We start from the raw sequence: 15,970 nt of genomic DNA, 5'->3' as shown, positions 1-15,970 counted from the left end.
TCTGTTTGTATTACACATGTTGACTCTATCCAGAAATTGAATATTATTTGATTATTGACAATCCTATGGTACAGGTAGGGCAATTATTTCTATGCCTATTTAATAAATAAGGAAACTCAGGCTACAGGAAGCATGGATATTTGTCCGAGGTTACACCACTAATCCTGAGTTGGCAGGGCTGTAACTGGGGCTGACATCAGCTGATTCTGGATCTAATTTTTCTTTCATTAAATATTCTTCCTTAAGTATTCCAGGAAGTGATGGCAGAAATTGTGAAATGCTGGAAGAAACAATTCCTCAATATGACATATAACATTTTATTACAAATAAATAGCACATATTTTTGTTTTTACTAAAGCTATTCAAAAAAAATTCAGAACACTCCCAAGAGGTCATTAAAACTGCATTGCTTCTGTACAAACTTAAAGATCACATTTACTAGCCAGGCCAACTTTTCAGCTTCTTGCTTAGATGTTATTGAAAACATCAGTCTTCAAATGGTTCCTTGTATAGACATTATAGTATGAAATAAAACTCTTTGCAATCATCATTTTAAGATTATCATTCCCAGTCCAACTAAGAGTTTAGATAAGTTAGAAGACAATTTTTGGCTTTGATTAAAGTCAAACAAAACAACACACAAAAAATGAGCTGGCTACTGGTCTTATTCATGTCCTGTTTCTACTCCTAGATTCTCCTTATCTGCAAATAAGGAAGATATTCAGAATTAGGAACTGTAAATTGGTAGTTCATGGGCTGAAGCCAGCTCAGAGTCTCACTTTGTCTGCCCTACAGTATGTTGTAAAAAGTTAGAATTTTACTGACTTGTAAGATGGGTTCTTTCCAGTTTTCAACAGCCTCCCCTGCTCCCTGTTATTTGTACCTGGTCCTTGTCACCTACACCACTGTTTGGCTCTTTAAGACAGTTGAGTTTGTGACCTTTGGATTCTATGATTACGTTTTCTTTTTTTTTTTTTTAAAGAGAGAGCGAGGAGAGAGAGAGAGAGAGAGAGAGAGAGAGAGAGAGAGAGAGAGAGAGAATTTTTAATATTTATTTTTTAGTTCTCAGTGGACACAACATCTTTGTATGTAGTGCTGTATGTGATGCTGAGGATCGAACCCGGGCCGCACGCATGCCAGTTGAGCGCGCTACCGCTTGAGCCACATCCCCAGCCCCTATGATTACGTTTTCTTTCCTCCTCTGAGATTCCACGAGATCAGTAAATGCAGGGGACAGGAGGATCACGTTCTGTGCAACAAATGCACTTAGAGAAGGAAAATTTCAAAACCCATGACATCCAAGTCCGAGGCCCAGTCTGAGAAAAACAATTAAGTAGATACTGAAACATACTTTTAGTCCCTAAATTGAGAGTAACTCCACTCTTTTGGAACTTCTGAGGTGGCAGTCTCTTTACATATGTCACCTTGAATGTCTCCAATAATCCTGGAGAGGAGCATAGTCACCATCTCCATTTTTCAGAATAGTCACATGAGGCTCAGAGTATTTATATGACAAACCTAAGTCTCTATGGGTGCCAGAGGCAGGAGGCAAATCTACTCCATGACCAACTTCTTTCTGACTCATCATCCCTGCTTTCTGACTTTGACACAAAGGAAAATTCTAGAATCATTATTTCTTGCTTCCCCCTCCACTGGATGGTCAGAAGAGGCAGTGGCCTTTTGTTAAGATTAAGCTTTTTCCAAACCCTAGATAACACTGTCAGCCTTTATTTCAGAAATGCTGGTGATAATCAGGTGTCTGGTTGGCCCACTATTTATTTGACAGATCATTCTCTGGGAGACCTTCAGTGGCCTATGGGTCACTTCAGGAGACTTCTCCTAAGAGATGGGGGCCATTCATGTCTGATTTCTCTACAGGCTGTGCTTCTTGAACACTCCAATCGCAAGGGATGACCAATGTCTACAGTAATACTGGAATTTGTCACTGGTCGGGTCTTTTGTGTGTTCTGCTGGCTAATATTGCAATGGAACCACGTGTCAGAACTTGGCTTGATCTATCCAGCTCTGAGGCGTTTAAGAAGCCCAGGGATATTTTTATAGACTCACCCATTTCTCATCTCCCCTTATGACTATTCCAAAAGATTTGTTAAATATCCCATATGCATCTGAGCTCAGTTTGGCAATGAAATCAGAAAACAGAGAAAAGGAAAACTCACCATGTGTAACACACAATATGAAAACATAAATAAAAATCAGATTTATTTTCTCAGCAAGAATGCATCTGCTGAAAAGTTTCCTGGAGGCTGTCTTATCAAATGCCTTTCATCTAGTAGATAAGGAAAGGGAGGCTCAGAGAATAGGTCACACATAACCAGATAGAGGAATCTTCAAATTCAGGTTTCCCAATGCTTATGTGGGCTTCCATTTATTGAGAATGTTAACTTGTGTTTGTAGAAAGAGACCTGGAAAATAAGTGTTGGGTTTTATATTTTGCAGATGGAGAAAATGAAGTGCAGGAAAGTGAAATAACTTGTCTAATGAAAGTGGTAAAAATGGGATTCGAATCCAGGTCATCCACCTCTGGGGTCTGGCCTTTAACCACTGCACACAGTACCCACACTAGTCTAAGCTGTTGGTTTGCATATGTTAATTTATCTAATCCTTACAACCACTTCATGATGTATGCTCTATAAAGGGACCTCAGTTTCCTCATCTCTGCAATGAGGATGACAATCACACACTCCAGAGTGTTTGAGAGCATTGTACTGGTGTATAGTATAGTCAGCTGTCAATACACATGAGCTGTTAGAATTGTTACTATTAAAATACAACTGGACTCCTATACTATTTAAAAAAATATATGGCAGTGACATAGCGAGTACTATGAGGTTTCTCACGATGGGAACTTTGCTTCAGGTCAGAGTCTGAAGCCTTCTACATCATGTCCTAACAGAGAGCATGTGAGACTGCCAATTCCCTTACTTTTAAACTCCAAGGGCTTAAACCCTTTACCAAGTAAAAATGGTTTCTGGTCCCTTGATTCCTGGTCTTGACGCAACCCTGGCTCCCCATCAAGTTCATTCTGTTAGGAATTAAGAGATGGGAGAATGAATCAGTGACTAAGTGATTCAATTGTGCTGGAATGATTCAATTTTATCTACATATTTTATATTAATAATGATAGTGCTGAGAATTTTCACTCAGGAAAGGATAAGGTTGGCCATGTATATTCAAATATCTGGTCTCTGGCAAGTGCTGCCAAACCTACCTTAATGGTAGATACCACAAGGGCTGCCTCTGAGGGACCTGCATAAAGTGTGTTGCAGTTCACTGCTGGAAATTTATTTGGAGAAAAATAACCAAGTCCAGCTTTATGCTGTGTTACCAAGTAAATCCCTCATGCTTTCCTACCAAGGATCCCAGCATATTCATTAGGTTATAGACTTCCAGGATGGGGGTGGGAATCAGGGACACTAAGAGCCATCAGGGACTTGGAATCAAGCTGATGAGTGTTCAGATCCCAGCAGACCATGTTCCAGCTGTGTTACCCTAACTTTCTCCGTCTAGCTAGTCCACTGTTTCCTCATGATGGAGCCAAGTATTGCTACACATGTATCTTGCAGGATTACTGGGAGGTTCTGCTTTATGTTGTGTATATAGCACCCAGCACAGTCTCCATAACTGGTCATAAAGAAGTGAGTGGAAGGCCCAGCAAAGCAGAAAGGGTAGAGGGGCAGTATTGCCTAAGGAGACTTTGCAGCTGTTGCTTGGAATTACACAGACGCTGTGCCCATGGGAGGGTGAAGGTATCACTGGGGTGAAGGAACTGACTCCCAGGAAGAACTTTCTTTATAGGATTTGTCTCACACAACCAAAAATAAGCCAGATGAAATGGCTACAGTGCAAAGGATGTGTAGAGTGATTCATAACAGAAGAAACTGATGCTGTAAATAAAATGCAGAGGCCAAGATCATTGGAACTTGGAAACATTCCCTTCCCTGCTATTCTGTGTTTCTTGGGGGAAATGGTTGAGAATTCCCACCTTCCAGTGCTGGGGCTTTTGGGAAGTTTCCATTGCAAAGCAGTCTCGCCCTTCCCCTGATAAAAATGACAATTCAGTTTTCCCAGGGAGGTACAGTGTGACTGGCCTCTTCAAAATGCATCTATCCTCACTAGTTCCTGAAAGCTTCCGGCTACCCTGTACATGAGATACCATTATTGCCTCCATTTTTAAGATGAGAAAAATCAAGGCACAAAGAAGTTAGGGTACCCAGAGTCAGGGGGGTTAATAAATGAGAAGGCTGGGATTTGAACCTGGGTTGTTGAAGTGCAGAACTTTGAGAATCAGTACACACTGTATTTGCTGATGCAGATGAGTTCAAGGAAGATGTAGTTTTCTAAACCCAGATACCAGATCCACATTGATGGATGGGGAGGGGAGAGCACAGAAGGGAACAGACGCCCAAGACAGGTGTCTGCACTGACTTCAAGGGATGGCATTATGAAAAACTCAGCTCAACTTCACGGAATCTCCAGGGGCCTTCATTTCCTCCAGTGTAAGATTATTTAATCCCGGTCCCTTCCCGCTCCCTGTAAAATCCCAGGGTTCTGTTCTCAATGATGACCTAGGTTGGCTCTTATTCTGGAGGCCGAGTACCTACTCTGGAATTTTATGACCATAAATAAAGCAAACCCCCTTTTCTTTTCAGTGAACACAAAATCAAGTTGGGCATCCTTCATTTTAGAAGCACCCTTCCTTTAGAAGTGATAGCTTTTATAAACGGCATCCATAAAAGACACTGCTCTTTGCTGGCTGGGCTTCAGAGACCCCCTGGTGTCTAGACAGAGCACTTGAACCCTAGGTTAACCTCCCAGAGACAGACCTGGAAATGGCCTTGCTTGGAAAGAAGACAATGGGATATTTCGTAATGAAAGCTTTTCTTTATTTCATTATCGTTGCTTGGCACCTTCTTTCTGAATAATATATTTTCCAGCCCGTGGACAAGCATCCAGGCAACTGAAGCTTAATGTCATTTGAAATCTGTTGATTTCTTCCCCTGATGTCCACTCAGTTGGGTCTGGATAGTTCCTATTCTGAGTTCTCATGTTAACATTGGCAATGACCTTCTCAGACTCTTGCCACATAGTCCAAGCGACTCTGGTGCTTGTGGAGACATAAAGGCGTAAGCAGAAATGAATGCAGTTATGTTCCCATGGGAGGGTTAGGGTGATTTATTTTTCTCCTTTAATATTTCCTTGTGCCTGCTTTTAGAGCTATAGTTACCTTATTTGAGCGCTGTGATCAATTAGGCTAATTGGATACCATGATGAGAATAGGCTTCAATCCATAAATTTATAAGCTTCTATCACAGTTGAGCAGAATCCAAAAGAGACCCTAATTCAGTCCTTTAGACTTCTGTGCTCCTCGGGGAGGAGAAGGGATTTTTTGGCTGGAGGAAAATTGGAATTGAAGATTTCCAGGGATGGTTTTGCCAAGACTCTTCTTCCCATGACCTGGCCTTCTCTGTTCTCACAGCCTCACGGCCACGTTGGCGAGTGTTGGTGCAGCCAGTATCCCCAGCGCCGGGCTGGTCACCATGCTCCTCATTCTGACAGCTGTGGGCCTGCCGACAGAAGACATCAGCCTGCTGGTGGCTGTGGACTGGCTGCTGTAAGTGCCTGCAGAGGGGATTCTGCTGGGGGTTGTGAGTGCTGTCTTCCAGGGGTGGACAGGTGGCAAGGACACAATGGAGACCTTAGCCAATCCCATGGCACCCCCTTCTCCCTGGCTGCCTCCCCACTTTTCTCTAACATTTACTGAGTGTCCACTTAGAAACCAAAGAAGAAAAAGAGGAAACTCTGAGGGCCTCACAGTCTAGTGGAGGAACCAGATAGACTGCAATACCAAGTTAAAAGTGAGTAGTAAGAAACAGACAAAAAAAATCTCCAATTATGTATACAAAGCCAGATAGAAAGGAGCACATACCACATGATTCTATTTACATGAAGTTCTAGGAAAAGATAATATAATCTTAGCACTAAAAAGAGGTCAGGATTGCCTGAGTTTTGGGATAGAGGTGTAGAGATGAACTGGGAAGGGGCACAAAGGGAACCTAAGGAGTGATAAAAATATTCCATATGCACAAAACCTCATCAAACCAGGAACTGAAAATGAGTATGTGGGCTGGGGATGTGGCTCAGCGGTAGCGCGCTCGCCTGGCATGCGTGCGGCCCGGGTTCGATCCTCAGCACCACATACCAACAAAGATGTTGTGTCCGCCGAGAACTAAAAAAAATAAATAAATATTAAAAATTCTCTCTCTCTCTCTCTCTCTCTCTCTCTCTCTCTCTCTCTCTCTCTCTCCTCTCTCACTCTCTCTTTAAAAAAAAAAAAGAAAATGAGTATGTTCTATTGTATATAAATTACACCATAAAAACATATTAAAAATAGCACCCACAAAAGAGCATAGTGGTGGAGAGAGACATCCATTCCAGTCTAGGATGCAGAGGCACAATGGTGAAGGTCAGAAAATAGTAAAAATGGTTCCTGAATTTGAGTGCTCACTCTGTGCTTGTATGTCCTCTTTTAACAATTGTGAAAAATTGGGGTTATTATTTTCATATTATAGACGAGGGAACTGAGGCTCAGAGAGGTAAAATGATTTGGAAATGAACAGAGATTTGACTTTAGGCTGTACTGGGTTCTGGAGTCTGCCATGTCCTTGTTCATGGCCATATTCAAGATATAAAATGCAATGATAGCTGAGCTGAATCATACTCGACAGGTAGAAATTACCCAAGAATATGTAGTGGAGGGAAAGTCAAGACCAGCCTGTGCTGAGGCTACTAACAGTGTACCTAGACTGTGAGGACCTATAAGTGAGAAAGGCCAGGCAAGATGGACATCTCTGAAGCTCTGCAGGGAAACTTGGACTTGACCTTGGACATGTAGCCCAGCCTCATTTCTGATGAAAGAAGTTTTCTGGCCACGCTTGAAGGTAGACAAGTCTAGCCAGGTGGTCCCCAATAGGGACTTTGGAATGGACTTTCTCTATAGTTCACTTCTCACATTTGGGCACGACTGCTCTGTGAGAAGTACTCTGGTACCTCCTGTCCAGTTTGGGGGTTAAATGGTAGCAGTCTGAGCAATGCCTTGGATTTTAGTGTCAGAGGTGCAGAGTGACAAGTGCTGGCACAGAGGTCTGAGGCTAAAGTGTCCACACTGGCTTTTTTGAATAGCCTTATACACCAGTGGCAATGGTCCTGACATTTATTGGCATGAATTTTTAAGAGCCAGAAGCCACACTTTATGAATTCGAGTTTGTACTTCCTCCCTACTTTCATGCTTCCAAAGAGAGAAAAAAAAGCAAGAGACTGACAGGAAGAAGTACATCCAGGAAGGTAGAAGAAAGCTTGGTTTCTCAATAAAATGTGCCTGCTGGTGGTGCAGACTGGGGAGTTTACATTAGAAGAAAGAAGGGGCTCTCAGGAGGAGTCACATTATCTTCCTAACTGGCTCTTTCCTCATCAGAGAAATGGGTTGGAAATGGGAAGGTGAAGAGCAAACTAAATCATCTCAGATCTGTGTCTGTCCATCTCCCAGCTACTGATGGCTCTACTCTGCTAACTCACCCTGTGTGGGCACCAAGGGGCAGACTTGCTCATGGCCTCCCTTCAGACAATGGCTGGAAGGTGCCCTTCCACCTTCCATTGTGATGCAGCTGACAGTCCATGGTGGGGTCTGGGTGGGAAGGGTTGGGAGAGAATGGGATGAAGGAGACAAAGGAGTGGGGTGGGATTTAGGTGGGGAAGAGGCAAAAGAGAAATGAAGACCTTTTCAGTGATTGTGGGGTTGAGCAGGAGCTCAGTACATGTGTGCCAACCTTGACCACAGATGCTGTGTGGCCCTCAAGGTCTTTCCACACAGAAGACAGGGAAGAGCTCCAATTCCGCTCCCTTCTTCCATGACTTGCTGCTTCTTTACACCCTGGCCTCTTTGTCTGTTGAGTCCCTCTACTCATGTTGTCATCCAGGGTCCCTTGCCTGTTGTGATTACTTTGCCTGGTCTCTTCTCCATCTTGTTTCTGAGGCCTGAAGTCCACCAGAAAGAGATTTATCTTTTAAAAGGATGCACCCCATCAGAATGCAAATGCCTTTGGGTTGAAAAACATTCAATAATATTTTCAAGAATGAGGAAAAGGAGCTGACATCCGGTGGGGACTGCAGTGCCTTTCCATCTGCTTTCATTTATTCCTTAAAGAGCTCCATGTTATATTTCACAGATGAGAAATGGGCAATCAGGAGGGTCAGTCTCTTGCAGAGGAGCATGTGTGGCCAGGTCAGAGCCCTTTACCCCACCCAGGCTGTTTCCTCATTTGAATCAAGTAGTTTACTGGTGGAGAAGAGTACCACAGAGATCCAGAGCTGGTGAGGCTAGGGAAGACATAACTATTAGGGTCCCTCGTACTTTGGTTTGGATGTCTTTCAAAACTCATGTTGAAATTTAATTTATATTGTATCATGCTGAAATTAAATTATATTCTCAGAATTAAGAGGTGGGAGCTTTACAAGTTGATTAGGCCACTAGAGGTAGGATTGGTGCCATTGTGAAAGGTGACTTTAGCTCCCTCTGCCTTTGCCCTTCCACCTGCCATCATGTGATGATGCAGCAAAGGGTCCCTGGCCAGATTCTGATGTCTTTATCTTTCTGTTCTCCAGAACCCAAATAATTTCTGTTCTTCATAATTACCCAGTCTCAGTAAGTGTTACAGCAGCACAAATGGACAGAGCCATCCCTGATTCTTCATCATAACCAAAGATTTTTTTGTTTGACCTGTTTTCGCCTCCTTTCTCAGCATTAAAACAAAACAAGGAGCCTAAATGGGGACAAATGGGGCATGCTCAAGGCCTCTCTTAGAACTCAAGTCCTCGGGCCCCAGTAGGTCTGACATTGTGGACCCTGTCTTGCTGGCAGGCATTTGCTCTCAGTTCTGTTGGATGAGTGTGACTTCATGAAACATTCAAGACCCTGTCTACTTCTGACCTAAATGTTAGCAAATGGAACCGGAGGGCTGGGTCCTCTGGGATCACCTGATGCAGGTGATCACATGCTCACGCTTGCACAGAAAATCAGGGCTGACACATGGGAGCAGAAGGGAGTTGGCTGAATAACAACTATAAAAAAAAAACTGATGATATATTTGGATTATCTATATTGAAGAAATCATAAGAGAAAACTACCCTCTTCTAGAACTAGAAAGAAAAGAGCACATGAAGAGCTCTTCTCTACTTCTGGGGTTCTGATCTCAGATGCGGGGAGAGGAAGGCATGTGGTTGAGGGAAAACAAGATACCAAGGGGCAGGAGACCTGGCTCTGAGCTCTGCACTTACTGTCTATGGGACTGGAGCAAATTTCTGACTCTCTGGGCCTCAGCTCTGCCGTGTACGCAATAAAACAACGACTTTGGCCTGAATGCAGGAATCTAAACCCAATATCTTTGGGTACCTTCTGGTTGTGAGTCCTGACGTTAAGATTCTGCTAGTGAAGGATGTTTGTATACAAATAAACACGAGTATTCCATTTAAGAAGGAAAGAAAAAGGGAGGGTTGGGGATACTGGGAAGATAGGCATCTGAGCCTGTAGCTGGGTCAGGTCTGCTTTGAATTAGTAATGATGCCACATTCTTTCTCACCAGCTGGAGGAGTTCTGGAAACGAGCTCTTAGGGTAGGCTCCATGGTTTTTGGGTGCTGGTCAGTGTGTAGGTTGGGGTGGGCGTTGAGTTGAGGTGGGGGCAAGGGGGAGGCTGAGAGAGTTTCTCAGAAAAGTAGTTGGTAGAGGAAAAGCAAAGAAAAAGATGGGGGAATTTTTGTCCTCTTTAGGCAAAGTACTGTACGCTTTTATAACTCTAGCAATTTTTCAGTCTAAAACCAAACAAAGCTTCAGTGACATTTAATGTGTCACAGTGCTTGCCAGCCGCTGGACACCAGCCAGCCTCATTACTGCCTGCGAAGCCCTGGATACTTTTCCATGGGCAGGCTTAGCTGTTCTGTAAATGTCATGGTGAAATCCAAGATTCCAGAGCCCTGAAAAGTGCCCAAGTCCTAGAACAACACATAGGCAGGTCTGGTTAAAAGCAGAGCCTTCCCCTGGATCCAGGAAGTCATTTGTGTGGGGGAAACCCTTGGCAGCTATTTATAAGAGAGCTCACTGACACCCCCACCACAGAGACAGGATGGAGTAAAAACTGGGAGTCCATATCAGGGAGAGGTAGTAAGTAATTCAGTCTGGCTATAGGTTGAAAAGAAATCTAAACTCAATATCTTTGGGTACCTTCTCGTTGGGAGTCCTGATGTTAAGATTCTGCTGGTGATGGATGTTTGTATACAAATCAATATGAGCATTCCATTTAAGAAGGAAAGAAAAAGGGAGGGTAGGGGATACTGAGCCCCTCTTCCACACTCACACTTGATAGTGTTAGGACAGGTACAGTTGAGATGGCCCACGAAGAGCCCTCATCCTGCAGGACAGACTCTGAAGCTCCTCTGAAGCCTCTCTGGAGGGAATAGAGTTTTGGTTCTCAAACTTGAGTGTGCACCAAAATCTGTTGGAGAATCTGTGTTGGGGTTCAGTAATTGTCACTTCTAACAAGTTTCCAGGTGATGCTGATGATCAGTCCAGGGACCTTCCAGAAACAAGGAACTAGAGATCCTGATAAGAGTTCCTAAGGGTGGGCATATAAGCCCCTCTGCTCTTTTTTGAGAAACTCTTCACAGTTTCTACATCCATTCAATAAAAATACTTCAAAAGGACACAGAATGCTAAGAGCTAATGTTCGATGAGTGTCCTTAAGTGTTACCTATTGCTCTAAGCACTTGACATGAATTTGTATAAAAGTGGTAGTTCACAATTAGGCAGCTGATAGTATTGACTTATCCCAGTTTAGTGGATATTAAATATGTGAACTGGGATTCAGACCCAGATGACCTGAATGTTGCTTAGGGATTCCAGGTCTGCCAATGTGCATGCGTACACACACAAACACACCTTCACACAACTGACTTAAACTCCACTCCATGCCTGATTGAAAAGAAAACCAAATCCCACATCTGTCTTATCTCTGAAGATTCCAGACCCGTCTGTTGATCTTAGTCTTGATTTCAGCACATACATTGAATTCTCCTCATTTCTACCTGCTGCCTTATCTCTAGTCTCTGTCCAACCTCACTGTGAAAGGTAACCCCTATGCCACTGAGTCCTTCCTTATCCACTAATGTGTCCCTGCCTCGGGGCAGTACAACCACAGATCAAGGAGACAGAGTAGGGGGTAGCTCTACACAGCAAAATAATTTTTTAACATATTACAAAATAAATGTGTGTTCACAGAAAGGGGAGAGAGCTAATCTCTGGAGAATGAGAAAATGAAAAAGTTTCCTTCACCTGCCATTGAATCTTAACTGCCCATTCTCTGAAGTACTGTAGTCACCATTAATAATGTCACATAGCACAGGAATTCAAATTTTAATATTAGGCATCCCTTTTCTTAAAATCAACAACAAACCTTTTTATGTTCCCCGCCTCTGAGCATCTCCCTGCCCTGTTTCCACCTTTCTTGGTCTCTCACTGTCTTGCTGGATCTCCTCGATCCCCATTTGTTTGGTTCTTCCCCCAGCTCTCTGGATGCCTCTCTTATTTTCAGTTGCAAAACAGTTTGGGCTGTCTGCATCTCCCTCCGCCTCCAAGATTATGCCCTTTTCACATCCAAAGTTCCCAGCCAGACATCTTGCTAAATAAAAACCAGTTCTCTAGTCTCTAGAGTTCCCAAAGTAAAAGTCGATCCCATTTTGCCTGCTTCATATACCCACCTCCCAACTTTCCCACACCAATCCTGGGCCTGAAGGAAGAGTTATTGGTTTCTACATCCCCAGATTCAACCAACAGTGGACATAAAAAAAAAAAGAGGAAAAAAACCCTGTGTCTGATTGAACACATACAGTTGTTTTTCTTGCCATCACCCACTAAACAGTATAGCATAACAACAGTCATAGCATTTCTGGTGTTTTAGTTACTCTAAGCAACCTAGAGATGATTTAAAGTATATGGAAGGATCTGTGTAGGTTATATGCAAACACCAAGCCATTTTGTGAAAGGAACTTTCACAAAGTTCCTCTATGAACATCTATGCACTGGAGATCCACGTGGAGTCCAAGAATCAATCTCCCACAGATCCTGATAACTATAAAATATGGTCTCAGCTCAAAGAGTTTATAGTCTAGTACTGAAGTTAAAAAAAAAAAAATCCCAAGAGATGTGGTCAAGAAATTCCAACAGCGTATGCTAGTTGCTAAAAGAGGAGTGTGCATAAGATTTGGTTGGGGAATTAAGGAGGAAGTGATCTCATTTGCTTTTTACTTGAGGTAATAATAGTAACACACTGAGCAGTTGATGGCTGGCACCTACTTTGTGCCACGTGAGCCTTTCATGCAGAGGGTTTGTGGAGCACCTCTCAGATGGTGATGATGATTGCCTTCTCCATGTGTCAGGAGCTGAGTATTGCTTCCCTTATTTTGCAAGTGAGAAACGTTGAGTGGGAAAGGTTAAGTAACTCACCTTGATGGATCCAGGGTTGCAGCTCAGTCCGAGATCCAAAATTCACACTCTTGACCCAAGGTCAGAGGGGAGTCTCCTTCCCTTCCTTAACCCCACATGGCTTTAGCCCTTTATTTTCCCCCAGGCCTGGGGTTTTAGGTGACCTCTCTGCCACACTGTACCCTCATGACAGTCCCTTAGCACCCTGCCTTCTGAGAGCAGGCACTATAGTTTGTTTTCAGTAAGTTGAATCATATGAAACTGCCAATATTTGGCCTCTTTAGAATTACAAAAATGGCAATTTCTATGGTATGACCTAATACAAGGGATCAGAGGAATCATGTGCAAGCCAACAAAACCCTCAGCTCTGTTTTTCTTTGAGAAACAGGCTTTTCTGACAGTCCCACTTCTTTCTTGCCAAAGGATTTAGACCAGGAAATAGAAAAGAAACAGAGCACCTTGGCAATTACTTTTCTTCCCATGAGCAGACCCAGTGACTGTGCAATCACTGTCAAGTCCCCCTTCCATCTTTGGTTCCCGGCGGCCCCCAAAGGACAGCTGTATCATCTAGTGAGTCCACTAAATGCAAGATTCTTCTCTCACCTCTGTCTTCTTCTTGCAATCCAATCACACAGCATCCAGACCCAAAGACAGGGTCTATACCTCTATTTTTTTTTTAATCTAGACAACCTAAAAGTTGCTGAGGTCAACATAAAAGACACAGTTCCCTGAGAGGCCAGGGGTGATCATGAAGGAAAATGAAAGTACTTGCTTGTGGAGAAACTTTCCAGATGTGCACCATAAATTCCCACATCCTGCTTTGGACTTCCCCTGAGTTGGTCAGACATTCCCCTAGTGTTCTCTGTGATGCTGTTTGTCAGTACATTCAGAAAGAAAGGTGCAGATAGAGGAGCCACGATGGACCTCCTGGCTGAGCATCCTGTGAATTTTCCCAGTATACTTTGTGGCAGAGAAACCTGGCCCTGACAGGGCTTTAATAGCATAGCATAATCCAAATTTGCAAATTTGCATCTTGCTCTTCACCAGATCTCCTTTCGCTGTTGCCATTTCACTTAGAAATCTGCATAAACTTACTGTTCACTCCTTCTCTTCTGTAGAGGTGGGACAGAGTCTCTCTGCCAAAGACATGACCATCATCTCCACTTTGGAGCCCATCCTCTCAAATCTCCCTAGGGGCCCAACTCTGTAAATGAACCCCTCTTCTCTATGCCTTTAGTTCCTCTTCCACCAATTCCTTCTCGTTAGAATTTAAACATGTTCAAATACTCCACATCTTAAAATAAAAGCAAACCAAAAATTTTTCGTCAACCATTCCTTCTCCTCATCTTCATAATAAATCTTCTTGAATAAAATGATTACGTATAATGTCCCCCATTCTTCACTTCACGATTATTTACCTATAGTGAACCAACTTCTGTCCCTACCTCCATATAGAAACTGCCCTTAGCACATCAACAACAGAGGCACCTTTATGGCTAAAACCAAGAGACGCTTCTCCTTGACCTCTAGGCAGTACTTGGCATTGTCCACGGCACCCTTCGTTTTAGAACTACTTCTTTTTACTCCTTTGCTCATTCCTTAAATGTCAGTTGCCCTCAGTGATCTAGTCTGGTATGTCTGCTCTTCTCCCTCTACATTCTCTCTGAGGGTAAACCAACACTCCTGTGGCATTTATGGTTACATCTGTATAATGATCCTAATTTATGTCGTGCGTCTCAGGTGTGTCTGGTGACCATCAGTATATATTCCTAGTCACCTGTGGTACATCACCTCTTGACTAAGTCACATGCTCCAGGCTCAATGTGTTCAAGATGAAATGAGAACCCTTCCCACCCCAGCTGGTCATGACCCCAATGCTTGACTATCTTCTTCTGTATTCCTTACAACCAACTAGTCCTCTCAAGTTCTTTAATTCTATATCCTAAATCTCCATCTAATCCATCTGTCTGTGTACCTACCACATCCTCATTAACTGGTCCCTCTCTCAGTCTAGTCCTTATTTAGCCCATAAACATGATCTTTCCCTTAAATGGCTCCTAACTACACTTTGGGTAAAGTCCTAGCTGTCTGAATTTGACTCTTAGGGTCATTTGTGACTTAAGTTAATTCTTATTTTCTGCTTCTTTTACTCTATTCAGCCATCTTGAATTCTTTGGAGTGCTCCTTCTCTTAGATTTCATGTTTATTTCTCATCTCTCCAAAGCTCTTTTTTTTTTTTTTTTTTGACTCATCCTTTGGGCCCAACTCAAGATATGTCTACTGGAAGCTTTTCCTGTGCCCCATGTGTAATAGAGTATCCCACCTCTATAACCCTATAACCCTCAGTACTCATTCCTATTAAAACATTAATTTCTCAGGTGGAAGACAAGAAAGTGAGGTTCTTGGGGAAAAGGAAGGGTTGGCAGGGTCTTGTTTTATTCTTTGCTGTCCTGAATACCCTGCACACACTAATATGCTCATTGGCATCTGTTGAAGGAATGAATTCATTAACAAAAATAACTCAGCAAGTATTGGTGTTGATGGTTTCTTCTTTTTACTTAGCTATTGAGAGAATGTTTGCAGAATGTTAAAAAGAATGTTTGCAGGTTCATGGGTTCTTGCAACCTGTAATGAGTACTTCAGACATACTGAGTATTTCTCTGATCATATTGAACCCTCGCAGCCTCCTGTGAGGTTGGGAATAGCTTCATTCCCTACTTTCTGCTCAGGTGAGAAGTGATTTTCTTAGGTGAGTCAGAAGATGTGGGCTAAGGCTCCAACCCCAGGTCCCGGGCTCTTTCTATTTTGATTTTGGCAGCTACATCAGTCTGCTTTAATTCTACTCAACTCTGTCTTCCATCCATTCCTGTCCTGATGGCTGTTTCCAAGAACTGATGGAATTGAAGACAGATGACTGAACAACCGTGGGAAAGCTCATCCAGAAATCCTATTCCAAAAACTTGATTCAGTGGCTGCTTTAGGTGAGAAGAAATTTGGTGTCAAAAGTTGAAGAAACAGGAGTCTGTGAACTTTTAAGTGAATGTGCCTTACTAAACAGAGAAGTCATGAACTTTGAGCTTAGTATTTTATGCTGTTGTCCACATGATGGTGGATGGAGGTTATACACAAAGGGAAAGGAGCCAGGATATACTGAGTATTAACTATGGATCATGAACTGATTTTATCTTTCCCAAATCCTATGAAATAGATATTTGGACTGCATGAGGAAAATTCTGGCCGAGCAAGTGTTTTAGCCCATTCAGGGTGCTATAACAGTATGCCATAAAATAGGTGGCTTATAAATAATAGTTATTTCTCACTATTCTGAAAGCTGGGCAGTCCAAGACGGAGGTACTGGCAAATGCGGTGTCTTGTAGAGCTCAATTTCTCGCAGATAATTATGTTCTCACTGTAATTTCACA

General features: G+C 42.8%; 1 protein-coding gene across 2 annotated transcripts in view; it reads left to right on the top strand.

Moving 5' to 3' along the window:
• The window catches only part of SLC1A2 (solute carrier family 1 member 2), a 113,292-nt gene that overhangs the window by 80,200 nt on the left and 17,122 nt on the right, over window positions 1–15,970 (top strand). For both annotated transcript variants that reach the window (XR_014020305.1, XM_081278503.1), the window contains exon 9: window positions 5,498–5,632. Coding sequence is in view for 1 of the 2 variants with exons in the window: in XM_081278503.1 (XP_081134629.1) it covers window positions 5,498–5,632 (135 nt within the window). In the remaining variant the exon portion in view is untranslated. The remainder of the gene's footprint in view (window positions 1–5,497; window positions 5,633–15,970) is intronic.

The sequence above is a fragment of the Spermophilus citellus genome, assembly GCF_964194105.1.
Source record: "Spermophilus citellus genome assembly, chromosome: 2".
Taxonomy (NCBI): domain Eukaryota; kingdom Metazoa; phylum Chordata; class Mammalia; order Rodentia; family Sciuridae; genus Spermophilus; species Spermophilus citellus.
This window is presented reverse-complemented; position numbering and strand designations above follow the sequence as displayed.